Source organism: Microcaecilia unicolor, chromosome 8 (genome assembly GCF_901765095.1).
Source record: "Microcaecilia unicolor chromosome 8, aMicUni1.1, whole genome shotgun sequence".
Taxonomy (NCBI): Eukaryota; Metazoa; Chordata; class Amphibia; order Gymnophiona; family Siphonopidae; genus Microcaecilia; species Microcaecilia unicolor.
The window spans coordinates 63,245,877-63,267,428 of record NC_044038.1 but is presented as its reverse complement, the minus strand read 5'-3'; the positions used below and the strand labels follow the sequence as shown (position 1 = coordinate 63,267,428).

The window sequence follows — 21,552 nt, the reverse complement described above, 5'->3', positions numbered from 1 at the left end:
GTATGGTCTGAGATTTCCACATTTATAACATTAGTAAAAAAACAATTTCATGCAATATCAGAAGATAATCTATCCTGGACATAGAGACATATGTCCTGGAGACATATATGTAATCTCTCTTCAACCAGGGAATGCAAAAAACACCCAGCATTAATCAAATTCAGACTCAGATATAAGAATGGGAGTCCATGATCGCTGAGCCCATTCCCCCCCCCCCCATTATTCATGCTTGATCAAATCACCTGGGAGTCTATTGCTACATTGAAGTCTGCCACAAAAACTAATGGAAGATCTGTTTAACCAGTGTCAAAAAGAACTTGTAACTATAGACATTAGGGACATAGATGTTAGCACCATTTCTCACCCAGGCAGAGTTGCATGAATAAATAAGAACCTTCTCTCTGGATCCTTTATCACCTTGTGCACCTGATATGCCACTCTGGCCCCAATGCTAAAAGTAAACCTGGGCGTTAGAGGCCATTAGAGCCATACTAGTGCCTGCATTTACTTGCACAGAATGTTCAGAGGCCCAAGGCGCTGGAACAAATGAGCGTGCAGATGAACAACGCAAGTAGCATGCTAATGTGGTCAAACTCATGTTAATGAGGTCATTTTGTATTTCTCCCTAATGCTCAGAAAAGAGCGCCCAAAACAAAAGTGCCTTACACTGCAAAAAATGATGCCAGGTTGGAGCAGGCATTAGGCTTTTGGAAGAGAGGATTTCTCATGATTCTCATGCTTCTCTCATGAATCTTTCTGCAAAATCTACCACTTTTGACTGCTTTTGAAAGCAGAAGGAAGCCCGTGCAAGCCCTGGTCATAAGAAACAGCAGACCCAAGTGAAAGCACACATTGGTGTCTGTTTCCTGCATCTAAATTTAAAGCGTCCATGCTAAAAAAAAATTGAAAATGCCCAAAGTGAAAACACACATTGGCGTCTGTTTCCTGCATCTAAATATGTGTCCAAACTAAAAAAAAAAAATTAAAAATGTTTATATTTAAGCTGCAGAAAACAGACGCCAATGTGTGCTTCATATTTGGGTTTTACCAGGCACATGTGCACAGGAACTGAGCTTACTGTGGAACTCTTCTGCGCATGCGCCAAACATAATCCTTCCACCAAACTCCCTAATGCTCAACGCTATGAGCGCAGCTATATTTGCATCTCATTAGCACTGAGCATTAGACCGTTCTTCTCCGCTGTTCCGGCAGTATTTTTACAGCATTATTCACAACAGCACTGGAGTTTTGAGCATCAGGGCCTCTATTATTAAGCAGACCCACCACTCCTGCTCTGTGTCCCCCCCCCCCCCTTCCAGCAGATGCAGATACTACCTCATCTACCCATCCTCATTACAGTTTCCCAAGTTCAGTCTCATTCAACTTAGTCTCCTGGGTAGATGACCTGCAGATGATGAAGTTTGGATGTTAGACTTGGGTGTGTGTTCCTAGGATGAATTGCTTTTCTTTTATTATTGGTGTTCCTTTCTCATCAAGATTTTATTTTTTTGTAAACCACTCTGACTTGTTCACAAAAAGATGGTATATCAAATTATTTTAAACTATTAAATTGTAGCAAAGCCACCTGAACCCCCATTATTGCTGAGCCTGCAAAATTTTGTATCTGAGGAGCTAACTCCCAAGATATTCCAACAAGCTATCTTAAGTGCTCCTTCATACAATAGGTCAGACCTTCCCTGGATGTCCCATTGCCACCAAAAATATTTTTCACCAGACCTGGATGCCCAGCCCCCACCACAGTCTGTCCTTCAAGCTAACTTTCTCTGTATGGAGACATTGCCCAGTGTCACACATTCCTCCTGGCCACCATTCCTGTCTTTAACCTGCTGCTCCCCCTTTCCATCAGCACAATTCCTCCCAGTCCCCTACACCTGCTGTCATTAACATCCCTTTGATGCAGAAATCACATATTATGTCTCCTCACACCCCTCCCCAACCCCTCCCCCATCCTGGTCACCTTTAATTGACATATTCTTAGAATCATGCCATGCTGCACCCCACTCAGGTCCAGATGCACTAAACTTTAATGACCCTTTAACAACCCTTTTACGAAGAAGTTTTGAACCGTGGCATGCATTAAAGGCCATTTTCCGACCACGGTAGCAGAAAATGAAAACGGAATGTTGATGAGCAAATTGTGTAGAAACCTCATTGAAATGAGATGCATCAAAGTTTTCCGACTACCCTAACGTAGGAAAACTGCCGGAAAGCTAACGACAGGTCGTTAGGGCTATCCGACTAAAAACTTTAATGTAAAAAACAAAAAAAAGCGAGGGGGCGAAAATGCGCATCAGGGGCGTCTTTTATTGACGCCCAAGGTCACTGCTGCTCCCCGCTCCCCCTGTATCACTATAAAAGTGAAAAAAAAAGGTTCGGGAGGGGGCAAAGGTGCTTGTCAGGAGCGTCCTTTATGGACGGCCTTGCCCCCCCCCCCCGCCTGTGGTCGCCGCTGCTGCTCCCCGCTTCGTCCCCCAGCATTAAATAAAAACACAAAACAAAACTCAAAGCTTTAGGAGCCCTGGCCCCCCTCCCTTCCTGTCTCTAAACTCTTTCTCCACACAGCTCCGCCTCCCTCTGCCCCCGTGCCCTGCCCCCACCCCCCCTGAGATCGTCGCTGTCGCTCCCCCCCTCCACCAGGCCCCCCCTGCATTACTGGCCCGTGCAGCGCCTCTCACCTCCGTCAGACGGGGGGGGCGGGCCCAGGTCAGGGAAGACGAGGGGAGAGAGACGTCCTGAAGACTGCAGTGATCTGATGGTCTTCTTGCCCGTGCAGCGCCTTCATACAGAGGTGAGAAGCGCTGACTGGGGATTACTGACGGGGATTCCACCAGATTGATGCATTGTACTTTACAATACCGTACCAAACATGTGTGACTTGTTTTTCTGCTGCATTGTTCGTTTTTTAAAATTCGGTAACAGCTTTTACGTTTTTGCTTTTTTTACGTTTGGTTGATGCATCTGGGCCTCATTTCCACAGTGTCTTTTCACTCCTGTACCCACAGCATCACAACACCATTCATACCAATCAATTCCACCCACCCCAGTCACAAAATAACAAACCAACACTTATTAAACCTTCCACTCCACCCAGCATGCTATAAAATGAGTGCTTCAATTCTATTTACTGAAGATACATGCCAAACAATTACAACTTCAAGGTAATCTTTCTGTCCAGCATTGAATGAATACTGTAATAGTCGCCACTTTCTTCTTTTATTTGTCTGTGATCCAATTCAATAATAAGCAGTCTTTTTTTGGAGTAAAGAGTTTCCCATGTACAAGGGCAAACTTCTTCCCTTCTGAATAAAGTACACAGTTAAAGTCTCCTTTCTGAGATCTACTTCCAGAAAGATCATTCCCAATAGGCACAATCTTGTACACAGGACCTTCCTTAGTAGTCTAATTCTTGAGTGGGGCTTCTCTTTCCTTGTCCTTTTGACTTGAAGGTCAAGTAGCTGCTCCACTTCTTAATTAAATAGCAGGTAGAGGGGAAGATCAAACCTTTGTCTTATTCTTACATGAAAGGTAGACATAAACAAAATTAAGGGAGGCTACACACTGTATATACACTCAACTAGGCTCAGGTGCTGAGCACTAAATAGAAATTGCTTCTCTTAGCAAATCCACACAAATCCACCACACACTCTCTAAGGGTTTCTATAGCTATATAAGGGCAGGCAGAACCATTGGCAGACATCCCAGAAGATGCTGTAAACAAATAGTACACACCTCCTCTCTACAACTTGATATACTTGTCTATAAGTTGATACATTTTGACTTCAAAATTCCATCAATAAACCTGGGTTGTCTTATCTATGGGTCATTCTCATTAGCACCACAGCACTCTTGCTATTGTTAGCTTCATGCAAGTAGGGTGAACAGACTCTGGCTGTGCTGAAGTTGCTTGAGAGGATACAACCAGTGCTATATTTGTCCCTGGTGTGGGAAGAGCTCTTATTTATATTATTATTATTATTAGCATTTGTATAGCGCTACCAGACGCACGCAGAGCTGAACACCTGATACAAAGAGACAGTCCCTGCTCAAAAGAGATTACAATCTAAGTAATACAGACAAACAAGACAGTTACAGGTGAGGGAAGTAATGGGTGAGAAGGGAGGAAGGGACAAGGGGAGGGCAATTGTGGCTAGGAGCTAAAAGCAGCAGTGAAAAGGTGGGTTTTCAGCATAGATTTGAAAACAGGTAGAGAGGAGCTAGCGTATAGGTCCAGGAAGTCTATTCCAGGCATAAGGTGCCGCGAGAGAAAAGGAGCGAAGCCTGGAGTTAGCAGTGGAGGAGAAGGAGGACGTCAAGAGAGATTTGTCAAGCGAGCGGAGTTCACAGGGAGGAATTGTAGGGAGAGATGAGAGTGAGAGGTAATGGGGGGCTGCAGAGGTGGATGCATTAAAGGTCAGTACGAGAAGTTTAAACTGAATGCGGAAGCAGACAGGGATCCAGGGAAGTGACTTGAGGGCGGGCTAGTATATGGGCTATAACAATTCTGGCGGAAAACAAGTCGTGCCGCAGAATTTTGGACAGATTGGAGAGGAGAGAGATGGCTGAGCGGACACACCAGTGAGAAATTTGTACAGCGCTTGCAATAGTCCAAGTGAGAGGCGACAAGGGTGGTGGATAAGTGTGTCAAATTAAAGAGAAGAGGTTTGGAAGGAGGTGTGCAGTGAGACTGGAGAATGATAAAAATAAGTAGTAATAGTATTCTGTCATGAGGTCCTGGACACCCAATTGTGGAGGAGTGGCCTAGTGGTTAGGGTGGTGACTTTGGTCCTGAGGAACTGAGGAACTGAGTTTCGTTTCCCGGCACAGGCAGCCCTTGTGACCCTGGGCAAGTCACCTTAACCCTCCATTGCCCACCGCACTAAGCCTGCCATGAGCGGAAAAGCGCGGGGTACAAAATGTAACAAAAAATAATTATAAATAGGCACTCCCTTGTGCAACATTGGGGTACTTAAAAGGGGACAACCAGTTATAGAATTGCCCCTGAAATGAATAGTGATCCTGAAAACAGGAATAATTTGAAATGTGAGGGATAGGGGTATATAAAGGAAAAAAATCAAGAGATTATGTCTATGTGAGGGGGAGATTTAAGACTTAATAGGGGCAAAGCATGGGGGAGATATGAGGAGGGAGTGTGTGTATGAGAGAGAGGCAAGCAAGAATGGGGTGAATGAGAGGGAAGAGTAAGGATGGAAACAGAGGGTCAAGCAAAATAAGGGAGCAGGAAGATGGGAGAAGAGAGAGAAAGAGAGCTAGATGGAAGGGGAGGAAAAGTGGCAAATAGTGAAGAGTGGGTGGGAAAGGAGGGAAAGAAAGAGGTGAGGGGATGAGAGAGAGGACCAGGGATGGCAGAAAAAGGAGAAGAAGATGACACTGGTTTGGGAGAGAGGAGGATGAAGGAAGGAAGGAAGGGTGATACTGTAGGAGAAAGAAGAGGAAGGAGAGCTGGTTGGAAGAGGAGAAAGAAGGAAAAAAGCAGAAGGGACAGAAAATGAAGAGAAAATATTATAATATCTGCTGCTGAAGAACACAGATAAAGAAGGAAGACCTGGAACTGAACTAGAAATGAAAGGATGGAGAACACCAAGAAGACAGAAAACAATGGAATAAAGTCAAGGGAATGAATGAGAGAAAAAGAAGCTGCTATCCAGAAAATCAAGCTAGAGAAACCAAAGGGGGTAGGGGTGAGAGAGACAAATTTGCACAAACCAGCTCATTCTCGAGCCCACTTCTCTGCTGCTCTTCTTCAGTCTCCCAAAAAGACAAAAAAAAAGGCGTTTCCTCTGTGAGCAGCATGAAATGTTGCAGGAAGTTAAAATCATTCTGAATACTGATATATAAATGAGCATAGAGAGTGCCCCACTTTGCACACTAGCTTTTTAACGGGGTTGGTGGAGGTTTAGATGTGTTTAGGATTCCCAGTCAGCAGCAAGTCATATGAGAGAGTAGACTAATTCAGCTCTATGACTTTTTAACACTCTTTACTGTTTATTTTTCTTCTCCCCTGTCAAATTCAATTATAGGTGCAAGGTTGTAGCTGGGTCCCCCTTCCAGGACCCGCTGGGCATCAACCCTGCTTAGCTTCCTTCTTCACAACTGTTGCCTCGCTCCACACCACCTGGCCTGTTCTGGGAACTCAGCGCCAGACCCCTGAGAACTTGCAGGACTTCCTCCTCTCTCTATTGTTTCCACAGAGGCTCAATCAGGCAAAACGTTTATTAAAAATATATATATATTTTCTTGCTTCCATTCAGCATAGACACAAAAGGAAAACACCTTACTCCCAGGTTGTTAAGGTTTGCTGCCAAAGTCTCATTCAGGGTTTAAATATATAAGTACATAAGTAATGCCATACTGGGAAAAGACCAAGGGTCCATCGAGCCCAGCATCTTGTCCATGACAGCGGCCAATCCAGGCCAAGGGCACCTGGCAAGCTTCCCAAACGTACATACATTCTATACATGTTATTCCTGGAATTTTGGATTTTTCCGTTTAGTAGCGGTTTATGGACTTGTCCTTTAGGAAACCGTCCAACCCCTTTTTAAACTCTGCTAAGCTAACCGCCTTCCCCACATTTTCCGGCAATGAATACCAGAGTTTAATTACACGTTGGGTGAAGAAATATTTTCTCCGATTTGTTTTAAATTTACTACACTGTAGTTTAATCGCATGCCCCCTAGTCCTAGTATTTTTGGAAAGCAGGAACAGACGCTTCACATCCACCTGTTCCACTCCACTCATTATTTTATATACCTCTATCATGTCTCCCCTCAGCCGTCTCTTCTCCAAGCTGAATATCCCTAGCCTCCATAGTCTTTCTTCATTGGGAAGTCGTCCCATCCCCGCTATCATTTTAATCGCCCTTCGCTGCACCTTTTCCAATTCTACTAGAGATGCGGCGACCAGAATTGAACACAATACTCAAGGTGCGGTCGCACCATGGAGTGATACAACGGCATTATAACATCCTCACACCTGTTTTCCATACCTTTCCTAATAATACCCAACATTCTATTCGCTTTCCTAGCCGCAGCAGCACACTGAGCAGAAGGTTTCAGTGTGTTATCGACGACGACACCCAGATCCCTTTCTTGGTCCGTAACTCCTAACATGGAACCTTGCATGACGTAGCTATAATTCGGGTTCTTTTTTCCCCACATGCATCACCTTGCACTTGCTCACATTAAACGTCATCTGCCATTTAGCCACCCAGTCTCCCAGTCTCGTAAGGTCCTCTTGTCATTTTTCACAATCCTGATTTTTTCACAGTCCATATAACTTCACTTTAGCCAAAATTACTTCTTTTAGGGAACAGTACATTATCAGAAAGAAAACACAATAGCTTGGTAGGTTGCAGGCCCAGACCTTTCCAGTATGAAACAGTTTGCACAGTCTTTCTTACAGCTCAGCTACACAGCTTTGGTCCCACCTGGTTCAGACTGGGGTTTCAACTGTGCCCAACCCTCTTTCTCTCCCAGGGGCTGCACCTGTTTCCTCTTTAGTAGAGATCTCCCCCAGCGCCTCAGTCTCTCTCCTCTGGTCTTCCACCAGTCTCTCCAAGGCACAGCTAGCCACCCTCTTACAGCAGCTTTTCGTGTTTGAGCCAGAGCTCCAATCTCCATCTGTTCCTCCTCTAGTCCTTCAGTAACCTCCATTTTATCCTCCTCTTCAACTTCCCCTGCCCCCAACCTCTCCAGCTGGCCCTCATCACCTTCCTCAGAGACCATTTCCCAATCTTCTATCTCCTCCCCTAACTCTTGCACAGCCAGGTGGGGAAGAGAGGGATTCTGGGACTGGTAGTTCCTCCTCTTCTTCCTTAACCCAGCCAACCTCTCTGCCTCCGGTAGCGCAGCTTTCTGAATGTGGGTGTTGTGCACATGAAGTCTGCCCCGTTGGGGTTCCCCGGCTGCCTGCACCCCCCTTCTGCGTGTCTTCCCAGATCCCCTTTCACCTACCCTCTCACAAAGGCCAAACTCAAATACTAAAATCAAAAAGAAACTCTCTCATGCTGAGAGCATCATAACCAGAGTATTTGGACACTAGTGGAGTCACTGGGTGTGCAACAGGATTTCATTGAATGCAGTCTGGTATCCTTCATCTCATGCAGTCTGGGAAGAGTACCTTGACTGACGAGAGAGCACAATATATCTCCCAGAGACTTCTGCAGTTTGTAGTCCTGTTATCTCAGTAGGAAAGGCAGTAAAATGTCAAACTGAGAGTTATCTGATGGTTCCTTGTTGGCAGAAATAGATGAGTCAGTCATGGGTTTTGCTCCACTGCATCTATTAACTTGTGATTCAAGTTTTCTAAGAAAACCAGGATCCAGCTCCCGCTGTTTCTCACCTAACCCACCCCACCCGCTTCCTGTGAGACTGTCATTGGAATGCTTATATATACTGATATTTATTAACATTTGCTTATTCTGATCTGAAGAAATCAGATCCAAAGCTAATCAAAAAATGTATTGTTAGTCCAATAAAAAAGGTATCATCTTATTTTCTTTTCTATGTTTTGGTTTTATTTCTATTTATTACCATTGATATATGCAAAAGGGACAGGGCTGGTGTTAGACATTCCCGGGCCCGGGGCAGAAACTGCGGAGGGGGCTTCAAAGCACAGCTGCAGTCTATGCCTCCTTCAACTTGATGCAGGCTTGGGGCCCCCTGTGACACGGAAACCCAGAGAAATTGCCATGTCTGTCACCGCCTAATGCCAGCCTGAACAAGGCAAACCCAAGCTGGGCTCAGTTTGATGTTATCTGGCAATCCTGTAATAAACACAAGTGTTGTTTTAAAGGGAGTACCTTAAATTTAGGCAGCAGGCAGGTTTCTTGTAATGTCTAGTCATTGTCCTTCAAGTTGTTAAGGTATTTTGGGATCTCCTATGTTGCAAATGCAGAATCAGTAGAAACTAGTATAAGTTCCAAATATTTAGCAATTATTTTCAATTACCTGTCCTCATCACATTTTTAAAAATGTCTTAGGACCCCTTTTACCAAGCAGCTGTAAAAAGGGCCCTGTGGTGGCATCAGCTCACGAGTTTGCCATGTGTCGAGGCCTCCTTTTACCACCACCTGGTAAAAGGTATTTTATTTTAAAAGAAAATGGACGTACAGTAAGTTAAACATTTGCTGCATGACCATTTCCTGGGGGAGCCCTTACCGCCTCCTGTTTAGGATGCAGTAAGGGCTCCCACGCTAACCCGACAGTAACTGGGCAGTGTGAAGGGCTGTCTGATTACCACCGGGAAAGCCCCTTGTGGTAAAAAAATTAAAATATTTTTTAAGCGCCGGAAATGTTGTGCAGCACACTCCAGCACTACTACTGGGCTCCTCTAGTAGCCTGGCCGTAGGGCCACTTTGCCGTGCGCCATCGCCATGGCAGCCCTACCACAGCATAGTAAAAGGGTCCCTTAATTTTTAATTGGTTTTGCATTCCATGCACAGAAAATCCAAAGTGACTGTCCTTATTGGTTCAGTTCTGATAGCTGTTCCTCCTCCTCCTCCTCCTCATTTCCTACTCACTGTACATTGTCTTTGTGTCTCCCTGCCCTTTGCTAACAGCTTACCAAGGACGCAGCCTTGTCAGCTCAGGCACAGGTTGGTATGAATGCTTGGCACCTGCATGTAATTGCTGTCAGCACTGGTCTCTCATTCCTCCCGTGCTCGTCTTCATATGAAATGTGTAAAATCTTACTCTGCAGCTTGATATATTTTGCCTTTGCTGTTCAGAACTAGCACATCCCATGGCAGCATGCATTTTGGGGGTAATTTTATAAAGTCATTTTCATGCATATGTAGCAACATATGCATGTAAAATGGCTTTTATAAAATAGTAGCCAAAAAAGCACAAGAAGCCTTCAAGATTAGGGGGCGTCGGATAAATGCTTTATTGAACAGACTCGACAAGGTATGTGTTTCGGCACAACTGCCTGCGTCAGGAGTCTTGTGCAGAAACAAATGTATCATTCATTCATTAGAAGGATACAATCTAACTTTGTAGACAACAGTCTTCAATGGTAAAAATGCCTATAACCAACATGGAACTAAAGGTCATATAAACAGCACTCCCGAGTACTGTAGACTTATTACTCTCAGCAAACTGCCATTATGGTGAGAGAAATTTGCATGCAGATCTCTCTCATGAATATCAATTATGGGATAACTGGAAACCTGACTGGCTAGGGAGCCCCCAGGACAGGTTTGGGAACCACTAGTCTATGGTGATTCTGTCAGATGCATTAGAAACCTGTATTCCAGTTCATATTTTCTGTCACACCACTCAACCCACTGTGTCACTAATGAGTTGCATTTTTGTGGCTTTCTATACCTGTACACCTCCTGCTAATAAAGTTGTATCTTTACCTTTGTTAAAAAGTCTTCTATGCTGCTTTACAAAGCTTGATCTAAGCAGTTCACAGAAAATCACACCCATAAAAGAAAAGCAATATATAAAACTTGATCAAAAAGAACTTCCAAGGTATTATTTGAAAAGGAATGGAAAACAAGAATGAGGACATTATATTGCCTTTGTGTCGTTCCCTCACCTCGAATATTGTGTTCAATTCTGGTCACCGCATCTCAAAAAAGATATGGAAGAACAGCAGCTTGAAAGAGGAACCCTACCTAATAACAGTGAGGCATAAGTTTTGCGGAGATTTAAAACAAGCACCGTGGTGGCATTTCTCATAGCTGTATTCCAAGGAGTGCTTAAGTTCAATTACTCACCTTTGTCTTACAAATGCCTATCCTGTTCAGTTTGCCTCCCTCTCCCCTCTCCATTGCTTGCAGTAATTCTAAACCAGCAACTTGAAAAAGAGAAATGTCTGCATTTGTAACCTGTAACCTTCCTTCAAACAGCAAACTAAGGAAATTTTCAAATCTATCAACAATGAGAGGTACACTGTGGCCTGTCACCCACTCTAAACTCTCCCTTCACAGCTGCACAAGTGACTATGGAAGAATGGCAGCTTGAAAGAGAAACCCTACCGAATAACAGGGATGCAAACACTCTTTTTTCATGGTCTCTGTGTACAATGCTGATTGACTGCAGAGTCCCTAGATAAGATAGATCGGATTCCTGTCACAAGTTTTTTGATACCAAACGCAATTCTGGGTATCCAGCAAAAATCGGTTTCAAATTTCAAAATTAGCAAACTATAACAGAAACCCTAGGGTTTCTGTTATAGTTTACAAGTTTTTTGATGCCTGTTCTGTCTCAGTCTTTATAATACACAATTTGCACCACTGTGCATTAAGAAGAAACTGTGGAATAAAGTCAAGCTTACTAAGTGACTTGGGTAGACCACTGGTGGCTCCGGCAATTAACCCCTAATTACCACCACTCTACCACAAGTCCCACAACATATCCCATTATGGCCAGTATTAGATCATGGTTTTTCTAATGCTTGATAATACTATAGATAATGGGGTTACAAGCCGCCTCAATCAACAAATGGAACAAAATCCCCATACTTATCACAGCAAGATGACCCCCCCCCCCCCCCATCAACTGGAAAGAACAAATTATAAAAAAAATGAAACAAAGCAGAGATCAACACCTTAACCAATACCAAAAAGATAAGCACAAACAACAATTGCAATGACCACAACATCAAAAAAGATAGAACACACAGACATTTACAGATTGTTAAGAACACCACATCAACATTGATACATATGTACCCATTCCTATAGGTTACATAAATGCGAGATCAGTGGTGAACAAGTCAACCATAATTAGAGTCTGGATTGAAACCGAGCAATTAGGTATACTAATCATAACAGAAACATGGCTGCAAATGCGAAATGACCCAGTACTGCTTGACTTATGCTCACCGGGATATAAAATAACACACATCAACAGAACTAAAAAGGAAGGAGGCGGGGTCATCTTAATATATAAATCCTTCTTTAAAGTAGAAACCATAGCTGAACATATATTCCCTGCAATTGAAGTCATGGCATGCAAAATCACAGACTCAACATCAATTGATCAAGTATGAGATACTTTTCTACCACCTGCCTGGAAGATGGTCTAACACCCAAGATGGCTTCATGGACTTAATATCAAACATTTGCACATACTTCTCAAATGTCCTTCTACTAGGTGATATCAATCTACACCTAGACAAGCAACATGACGCCAACACCAGGATTCTAACAAACTTCCTGAACCAATGAAATTTCAAAATGGCACCAGCCACTTCATCTCATGTAAAAGGTCATCAATTAGACATACTAGCTTACAGGTTCTTAGCCAATAACAACCATATAATAGAGAATCATAACTGTTCAGAGGTGCCATGGTCAGACCATAACAAACACCTTCTCACTTCAATGGAAAGAGAACGGCAAAAACAGAGAACTGAGGACACCACACACTGCCCTAAGCAGAGAAAAAGTGGACAGCCATAGCTTCTAGCCAACAGTGATGAATGACCAAATAAACATAATACCCACTAACATTCACTTCATGAGAAACTGGGACGAACTAAGTGAAAACACACTAAACGAAATAGCACCATGCAAAAAGAAAACAAAGAGGAAATTGCAACCGCTCCCCTGGTTCAATGAGAAACTATTAGAGATGAAAAACTGTGCAGGAAACTGGAAAGAAAATGGTCCAAAAACAAATCAGATACGAACAAAACCACATGGAGGAAAGCCATAAGCAAGTACAAACACATCAGAAAAAGAGCCAAAGAGGAATACTACAGCATATATGTGTGCCCAGAAGAGATAAACATGAAAAAAATATACAAACTAATGAAAAACGTACTGAACACACAAGCTCTGCTAACATCAAACAAAAAAACACCAACAGAGAAGAGCTCACACAATATTTTGAGGAAAAAATAATAAAAATAAAATCAAACTTAGCAACACAAACAACACTCATAGATTTCCTACATGAATGGGAAATCAATGAGGACTACATCAAGGCAGACAGAATCTGGTCCTCCTTCAAGATACCAACAACCAGCTCAGTTAAAGCACTACTGACAAAATATGCACACGCCAATTGCCTACTAGATAGCAGACCAAAACTACATGATGGAAAACCCACCAGATTGGTTCATCAAGCGCTTAACTGTACACATAGAATACATGTTCTTGAAAGGCCATTTCCCCTCTGACAAGGGCAACATCATACTCCAATCCCTAAAGATGCCACCAGAAAGATCAGTGAACTCAATAATTACAGACCAGTGGCATCAATACTACTGCCGACGAAAACAATGGAGGGACTATTAGCCCAACAATTAATGGAATACCTAACAATTAATGTCCATTTTGGACATTTTGACCTGGATGTCCCTACAGATATCCTTTTGAAAATGCCTTTCTATGTATACAGTAAAGTCTCAATTATCTGACCTTTGCTGATCTGACCGTCCGGCATATCCAACAGTCCTTCACAGCTCTCAATCAAGATTCAGACCATGCTGTAACACTGAAATAGTCAAAATCACCCTGATCACAAAATTCAGAAAAATAATAAGCCAAGGCCAGTCAATACTACTACTACAATTCGATATGTCAAGTGCCTTCGACCTAGTAGATCACACAGTACTAATGACCCTGCTCAACAACATAGGAATAACTGGAGCAGTAGCAGCCCAGGGTTTCCAATATCACCAAAATTATTCAATGTCCTGATGGCTCCACTTGGCAAGAAACTAGAAAAAATAGGTTTAAACACATTCATATACGCAGACAACATATACTTTTCAACAATAGCATCACAGAGATACTGGATAAGGCGAAAAAAGGACTCGACCTCATGGAAAACTGGGCCACAACTGTCAAACGTAAGCTGAAATGAGACAAAATCAAATTCCTGGTTCTATCCAGCCAGCACAATACCACTATTTACCAAAACCTCATAATAGATCAAAAATCTTATACAATCGGAACACAAATAACAATACTAGGAATCATTCTCTACAAACACCTGACCCTTGAAGATCAAGTTGCTGCAGTCATGTGAAAAAGCTTCTAAACACTATGGAAATTGAGAAGAATCAGAGACTATTTCCCTAGACATTCATTCCATCTTAATGTACAGATGGTGATATTGTCCCAACTAGACTACTGTAATGCAGCATACGTAGGCTGCAAAGAAAACCTAATTATGGATTAAAAACTGGTTGAACAGAGAGTGGAAACAAAGAGTGGGGTTAAATGGGCAGTATTCACAATGGAGAAGGGTAATTAGTGGGGTTCCTCAGGGGTCTGTGCTAGGACCGCTGCTTTTTAATATATTTATAAATGATTTAGAGATGGGAGTAACTAGCGAGGTAATTAAATTTGCTGATGACACAAAGTTATTCAAAGTCGTTAACTTGCGACAGGATTGTGAAAAATTACAAGAGGACCTTACGAGACTGGGAGACTGGGCGGCTAAATGGCAGATGACGTTTAATGTGAGCAAGTGCAAGGTGATGCATGTGGGAAACAAGAACCCAAATTATAGCTACGTCATGCAAGGTTCCACGTTAGGAGTTACAGACCAAGAAAGAGATCTGGGTGTCGTCGTCGATAATACACTGAAACCTTCTGCTCAGTGTGCTGCTGCGGCTAGGAAAGCGAATAGAATGTTGGGTATTATTAGGAAAGGTATGGAAAACAGGTGTGAGGATGTTATAATGCTGTTGTATCGCTCCATGGTGTGACCGCACCTTGAGTATTGTGTTCAATTCTGGTCGCTGCATCTCAAGAAAGATATAGTAGAATTGGAAAAAGTGCAGCGAAGGGCGACTAAAATGATAGCGGGGATGGGATGACTTCCCTATGAAGAAAGACTAAGGAGGCTAGGGCTTTTCAGCTTGGAGAAGAGACGGCTGAGGGGAGACATGATAGAGGTATATAAAATAATGAGTGGAGTGGAACAGGTGGATGTGAAGCATCTGTTCACGCTTTCCAAAAATAAAAGGACTAGGGGGCAAGCGATAAAACTACTGTGTAGTAAATTTAAAACAAATCGGAGAAACTTTTTCTTCACCCAACATATAATTAAACTCTGGAATTCGTTGCCGGAGAACGTGGTGAAGGCGGTTAGCTTAGCAGAGTTTAAAAAGGGGTTAGATGGTTTCCTAAAGGACAAGTCTATAAACCACTACTAAATAGACTTGGGAAAAATCCACAATTCCAGGAATAACATGTATAGAATGTATGTACGTTTGGGAAGCTTGCCAGGTGTCCTTGGCCTGGATTGGCTGCTGTCATGGACAGGATGCTGGGCTCGATGGACCCTTGGTCTTTTCCCAGTGTGGCATTACTTATGTACTTATTGCAGACCGTCCAAAACACAACAGCAAGATTGATATTCAAAAGTTGAAATATGATAGACCAACCCCACTAGTTGTAATGTTACATTGGCTCCCATTCAAGGCCAGACTTTCAAAACCAGTACAATCATCTTCAAAATACTGTTTGGCATGTCACCGAACTACATGCTAGACATGATCAAATGCAAACCCAGGAACCAGATGTTACCTACTACTTCACTTGCCCAACTGCAAAAACATACTATACAAGTCCACCTACATGGCAGGATTTAGCTACCTGGGCTCAAAATGGTGAAAATCAACTCCCATAGTCATAAGAAGCATCACGAACTACCTCCAGTTCAGAAAAGACTTAAAGACCTACCTCTTCAGGAAATTCTATAAGTAAAATATGTACGAATCATTCTGGAACAACAATACCCAACACAACCTCTAATTGTAGCTGCCAAACTTCCAACCAAGTCTAGAGGGCTAGAATATCTGGACCGGACTGGAAAGGAAGTCTGGAATGTGTAGGGAGACAGCAAGACAGTCTATGGCAGCCACCGGTTCTGGCCACCAGAGGGCGAGGTGAGCACAGCCAAGGAAGACAGTCACAATCGTGACAGATATATTGCCTTGATACATACGTCATAGTTTCCTAGATGGTTATAAATCATGCAAATTCTTCCCCTCTGAATTCTAAAGAAGGATCTCCAGGATTTACATAGGAAACTAGGGAGATTCTTTAGGGCGGAAAAGAAGCCAAGGTTATGGTTTGAATTTTTAATGGGAAATTGAAGGGCAGGAGGACTGGTTCTTCATGGCTTCAAGCTTTATAATTGGGCCTGTCTGTTGAGACATCTTGGTGATTGGATATTTGACACAGAGGATCATAATCCTTGCTCTATGGAAAAAAAAAAAGACTTTTTTGCCCCTTGGCATCTGAACTTTTTGTTGCATGTAAAGCAAGAACACCTGCCAACCCACACTAAGTATAGTATACTTTTGCAACCTATTCAGGGCTTGTGGGTAATACTGACAAAGCACTGGCAACAGGATCCTCATAGTTCACTTCTACTCCCACTCTGGGGAAACTTGGACTTTCCACCTGGCCAGGATAACGCAGTTTTTGCAAAATGGTGGGATATCTTTTCAGAAACACTGCATGATAGATGGTGGAGAGTTACTTCCACTGCAGGCACTGAGACACAGACTGGGAGACTATGCTGGAGATTAATTTGCATATCATCAATTGTAGCACCATGTCTACTCCTTATATTATACTTCACTTTATTTTGAGTTTATTACACATCTACAAGATTTTCCTTATTTCTAATGGTCCTGATCCACCATCAGTCTCTTTTTTTTCATAGGGCCCTGTTGAGCTGTAGTACCCAGAAAGTGTATGCTGATATACGGAACTGAATTCCACTGGAGGAAATATAGACTTCCTTTGTATTATTAAATGTATCCCTAAGGTTATGTATGATACTGAATACAGGGAATGCTGTTTCTGGATTTTACACAGAGCATATTTTCCCCCTGCCAGAGCATATAGGGTAGGTAGTGCTTCATCTCAATGCCTTAACTGAATTAACCCCCCCCCCCCCCCCCCATTATAATTAGAAAATCCCCTAAGAGGGAGAGCTTCTTTATAAGGGTAGCAAAAAATTATTTATCATAGACATTAGGGGCATAGGCATTACAAAAGTATCAACTGGTGTCTTTCTACTGTCAGATGTACCATTACATAGCGGCCATCTGCCCCAGTCACAATCTTATAAATGTTAATCATCAAAGTTTTATGAAATAAGATTGCACATCCAGCTCTCCTACCAACAGTTGAGGATGCTATACAGGACTCTACCCTCCATCTTTTAACACTTTCTTCCTATTAAGAAATTGAAAAATCTTGCTGCATTTAACTGGAAAAATAATACCTCCCACATTCCATGACACAATTGGGGACTTGGGTCATGCATTGTGGAATTGTCCCTATATAAGGTCTTATTGGAGTTCAATTGTTTACTTTCTTAGAGGTATTTTGGGACAACATATTAAATGTCAACCTTGGGATCTGGTATTGGGATGGTAGAATACTTTGGGGATAGCGGGGAAGGGGCCTAGAATGTTGGTTCAGAAATCTAGAGTGATAGCTTTTTTTGAAATATATTCTTAAGAATTGAATACGGACAAACTCTCAATCCTATTGGGAATGGAGAAATGAACTTCACAGTCTTTGTACTCCAGAACTTCAAGGTGCCAAAGGCTTTCATAAATGTCGTAAATGTTTCCTAAGTGTTTGGGAAGCCTACATTCAATCACTTTCCGCATGGGCACAAAGTCAAATTCTAAATCAGTTAGGGAGACTGCCTAATTGTACATAAGTTGAATGGGTTTGGAAGTTAGATGGTTTTCTTTTGATATTGGGAGGAGGGGTAAAGATATAGAGGGAATTTGGAGACGTATGTTATGGGACTTCTTGGGATGGGGGGAGGTAGATTAGTTGATTCACTTTGGAGGAAGCTATAAGAAAAAAGGCATTATCTGCTTTGGAGGACATTAGAATTTAGCACTTTATTGTTAATAATACAAAGACTTGTTTGTACACAGGGTCTATGTATAACTATTTTATTTTATGAAAATAATTCATTTTGTGTAAAGTTATTGTATACAATGATCCATGTTGGTATTTTCTAATAAATAAAAAAGATTTTGAAACAGTAGTACGCACAACATAAAATCCCAACCAATTGTAGGTTCACCAGAGTCTGAGTAAAGGACCACACAATTACTCCCATCCCCATTCCCAATTTCCCTCCATACCAAAGAGCTATCTACCACCTCCGCCAAGACAAAAACTAGCCCCCCATTCTGGTGTTCACTGCCATGCTACCCTAGCAAAGGTATTCAAAATAGAGCTTTGAGCTCTTGGATTTAATGATTGTAGAGATCCCATATTTTAAAAAATGTTTTCCTTTGCTTGAGAGTCCAAGAGTCCTGTACTAAAGGCAAAAGGACATGGAACTGATTACTCCAATGCTCAATAGAAAAGAGGATGAAAGAGTCTATAATCAGTATTGTCAAAAATCACTCTCTCAAATAATCATTCAAAAGTACTTCTTAAACTATGAAATCAGCAGTGGAGTACAATAAATTTGAAAGGGAAAAAGTCTCAGTACCTTCAACTCCACCCATTTGTAAAAACATTTAGGGTGAAAAGGACTTAACAAGGGTTATACTTTCATCTTAGGCATAAAAAGCTCTTTTAAAAAATTGTTAAAACTCCACTTGTGGTATTCAGTTTCACTGGATCCACAATTAAAACGTGACAAAATAAGAGGAAAGTCAAAAACTAAGTTTTCAAAAGAAAACAAAGTGCTCTTCCACTTCTATAATCAATCATACTGCAAAGCTGTCTCAAGGCGTGACCAAACAAATTTGAAAAACCAAAAAAATAATTAAACAAAAAAGACCACATAAAGTGAACAAATAAGTAAACATGTGTAATAAAAAAATCCACAAATTTATTTTTTTATTTATTACATTTGTATCCCGTACTTTCCCACTAAAAGCAGGCTCAATGCAGCTTACATTGTAATAGGTAACACAGAATTTTGTTATGTAAAGTAGGAAATTAAGTATAACATATTACCACTAACAGACACAAAATGGACAGCCAGGCATTGGTCCAACCACTACAGTGCAAACCTTTCCCTCCACTGGAGAACAAAAAAGACACAACAAAAACAAAAACAACAAACATATACTACGAGAGGCAAAATAGACCCACTAACATTCTGGCAACAATTCTACACTGACGAATGGACAATACCTACAGACTCACCCCAATTTCTCCAAGACTGGGATAACAGATGCAAAATAATACTAGACAATATAGCACCACTTCAAACCAGAACCTCACATAGAAACATCTCAATACCATGGTTTAACGAAGAACTGAAAGAACTAAAAACACAAGTCAGAAGACTGGAAAGAGCATGGAACAAGAAAAAAGACGAAAATGCACACAAAGACTGGAAACAATTACAAAGAAAATACAAATACACGATCAGACAAACAAAAAGGACCTATTACAAAACCAAAATAGGACCAAACTACAAGGATACACACAAACTCTTCTCACTCGTAAACAATCTTTTAAATACTACCGAGGTCACCACCAACAATACAGATACCCCATCAGCAACCAACCTTGCTAAATACTTCAATGAAAAAATCATAAAACTCCGGCTCATGATACCCATTAACACAATGGACCACACAAACATCCTTGAATGTTTAGACCCAAAACCCGGAGAATACCCAGCAGATCTCATACTGGGTAGGAAAATACACCAAATCGCAATGCAAATTAGACATATGCCCTAACAGTCTAATAAGATCCGCACCCAAACAATTCAAAACAGACCTCACGAACCACATAAACTACAGGCTTCAAAATGGACTCTTTCCCACGGATAAAGGAAACATCCTACTCATTCCGTTACCGAAAGATGCTAAAAAAAAGCACAATGGACCTGACCAACTATCGACCAGTAGCATCTATTCCACTCATGATCAAACTCATGGAAGGCATTGTGACGTCACTGAATATCTAAATAAACACTCAATCCTACATGAGTCCCAGTCAGGATTTCGGACGAATCATAGCACCGAAACTGTACTAGTGTCCGCAATGAACTCATTCAAACAAGCAATTGCGACTGGCAACAACATCCTCCTCCTGTAATTTGACATGTCCTGGTTAACCATGACATACTAATACATATACTAGACTACTTCGGAGTAGGAGGCACTGTTCTCAAATGGTTCAAAGGATTCCTGACCACAAGATCATACCAAGTAACAATGAATGCGGACAGATCGCCACCATGGATACCTGAGTGCGGAGTCCCCCAAGGATCCCCTCTCTCACCAACATTATTCAACCTAATGATGATACCTCTAGCCAAGCTACTAGCCAATCAAAACCTCAACCCCTACATCTATGCAGATGACATCACAATTTACATCCCATTCAAACAGGATCTAAAGGAAATCACCAATGAGATTAACCAAAGCCTCCAAATAATGCATACCTGGGCAGATGCATTCCAACTAAAACTTAACGCAGAAAAAACACAATGTCTCGTACTCACCTCCCAACAAAACACAAAAAACTACAACACCATAATCACACCATACTGCTCCCTTCCAGTCTCAGAAACTTGAAAATTCTTGGAGTCACCATTGATCGAAAACTCACTCTTGACACCCACGTGAAAAACACAACGAAAAAGATGTTCTACACCATGTGGAAACTTAAAAGAGTAAAACCTTTCTTCCCGAGATATATCTTCTGCACCCTGGTACAGTCAATGGTAATAAGTCATCTGGACTACTGCAATGCACTATACGCTGGATGCAAAGAACAGATAATCAAAAAACTCCAAACTGCCCAGAATACGGTTGCCAGACTCATATTTGGCAAAACTAAATATGAAAGTGCAAAACCACTAAGAGAGAAGCTTCACTGGCTCCCACTTAAGGAATTCATTGCGTTCAAGATCTGCACAATTGTACACAAAATCATTCATGCAGATGCCCCAATCTACATGCTAAACCTCGTGGACCTATCTCCCAGAAACGCCACAAGATCATCCCGCAAATTTCTCAACCTACACTACCCCAGCTGCAAAGGTCTCAAGTACAAGCAGATGCACGCCACTACCTTTTCTTACATGAGCACTCAGATATGGAATGCTTTGCCCACAGACCTGAAAGCAATCAATGAAATAACCATCTTTCGAAAGTCTCTAAAAACATTCTTCTTCAACAAGGCCTACAATGAGAACATATAACCTCACTAAGTCACCTCACCAGTCCAATCAATCATGAAAACCCACCTCTATAACTAACCTAATCACTCTCTTCCTTCTTCCCCTTTCCCTTCCGGTACACTGTACCAACCATATCTGTTTCCCTGATATGATAACGTTAACAAATCTATGTAAGCCACATTGAGCCTGCAAATAGGTGGGGGAATGTGGGATACAAATGCAATAAATAATAAATAATAGGATGGATGGGTAGTAATAGGATGGATGGGTAGGTAGAGACAGGTGATAGAGAGGAAGGTAAGGTGGGAGATAGAGTCTGGGTCAATGTCGTTTTCTCTTCGGTATATGTAAGGTAGATGGGTTCATAAGATTAATCTGGGTCCTTTGGGTAGGCTCGCTT

General features: G+C 41.9%; 1 protein-coding gene across 2 annotated transcripts in view; it reads left to right on the top strand.

Moving 5' to 3' along the window:
* The window catches only part of SRL (sarcalumenin), a 130,177-nt gene that overhangs the window by 87,877 nt on the left and 20,748 nt on the right, over positions 1 to 21,552 (top strand). The window contains exon 5 of one of the 2 annotated variants that reach the window (XM_030211179.1): positions 9,599 to 9,634. The exons of the other annotated variant lie outside the window; for it this stretch is intronic. Coding sequence (XP_030067039.1) covers positions 9,599 to 9,634 — 36 coding nt within the window. The remainder of the gene's footprint in view (positions 1 to 9,598; positions 9,635 to 21,552) is intronic. 2 annotated transcript variants of the gene reach the window in all.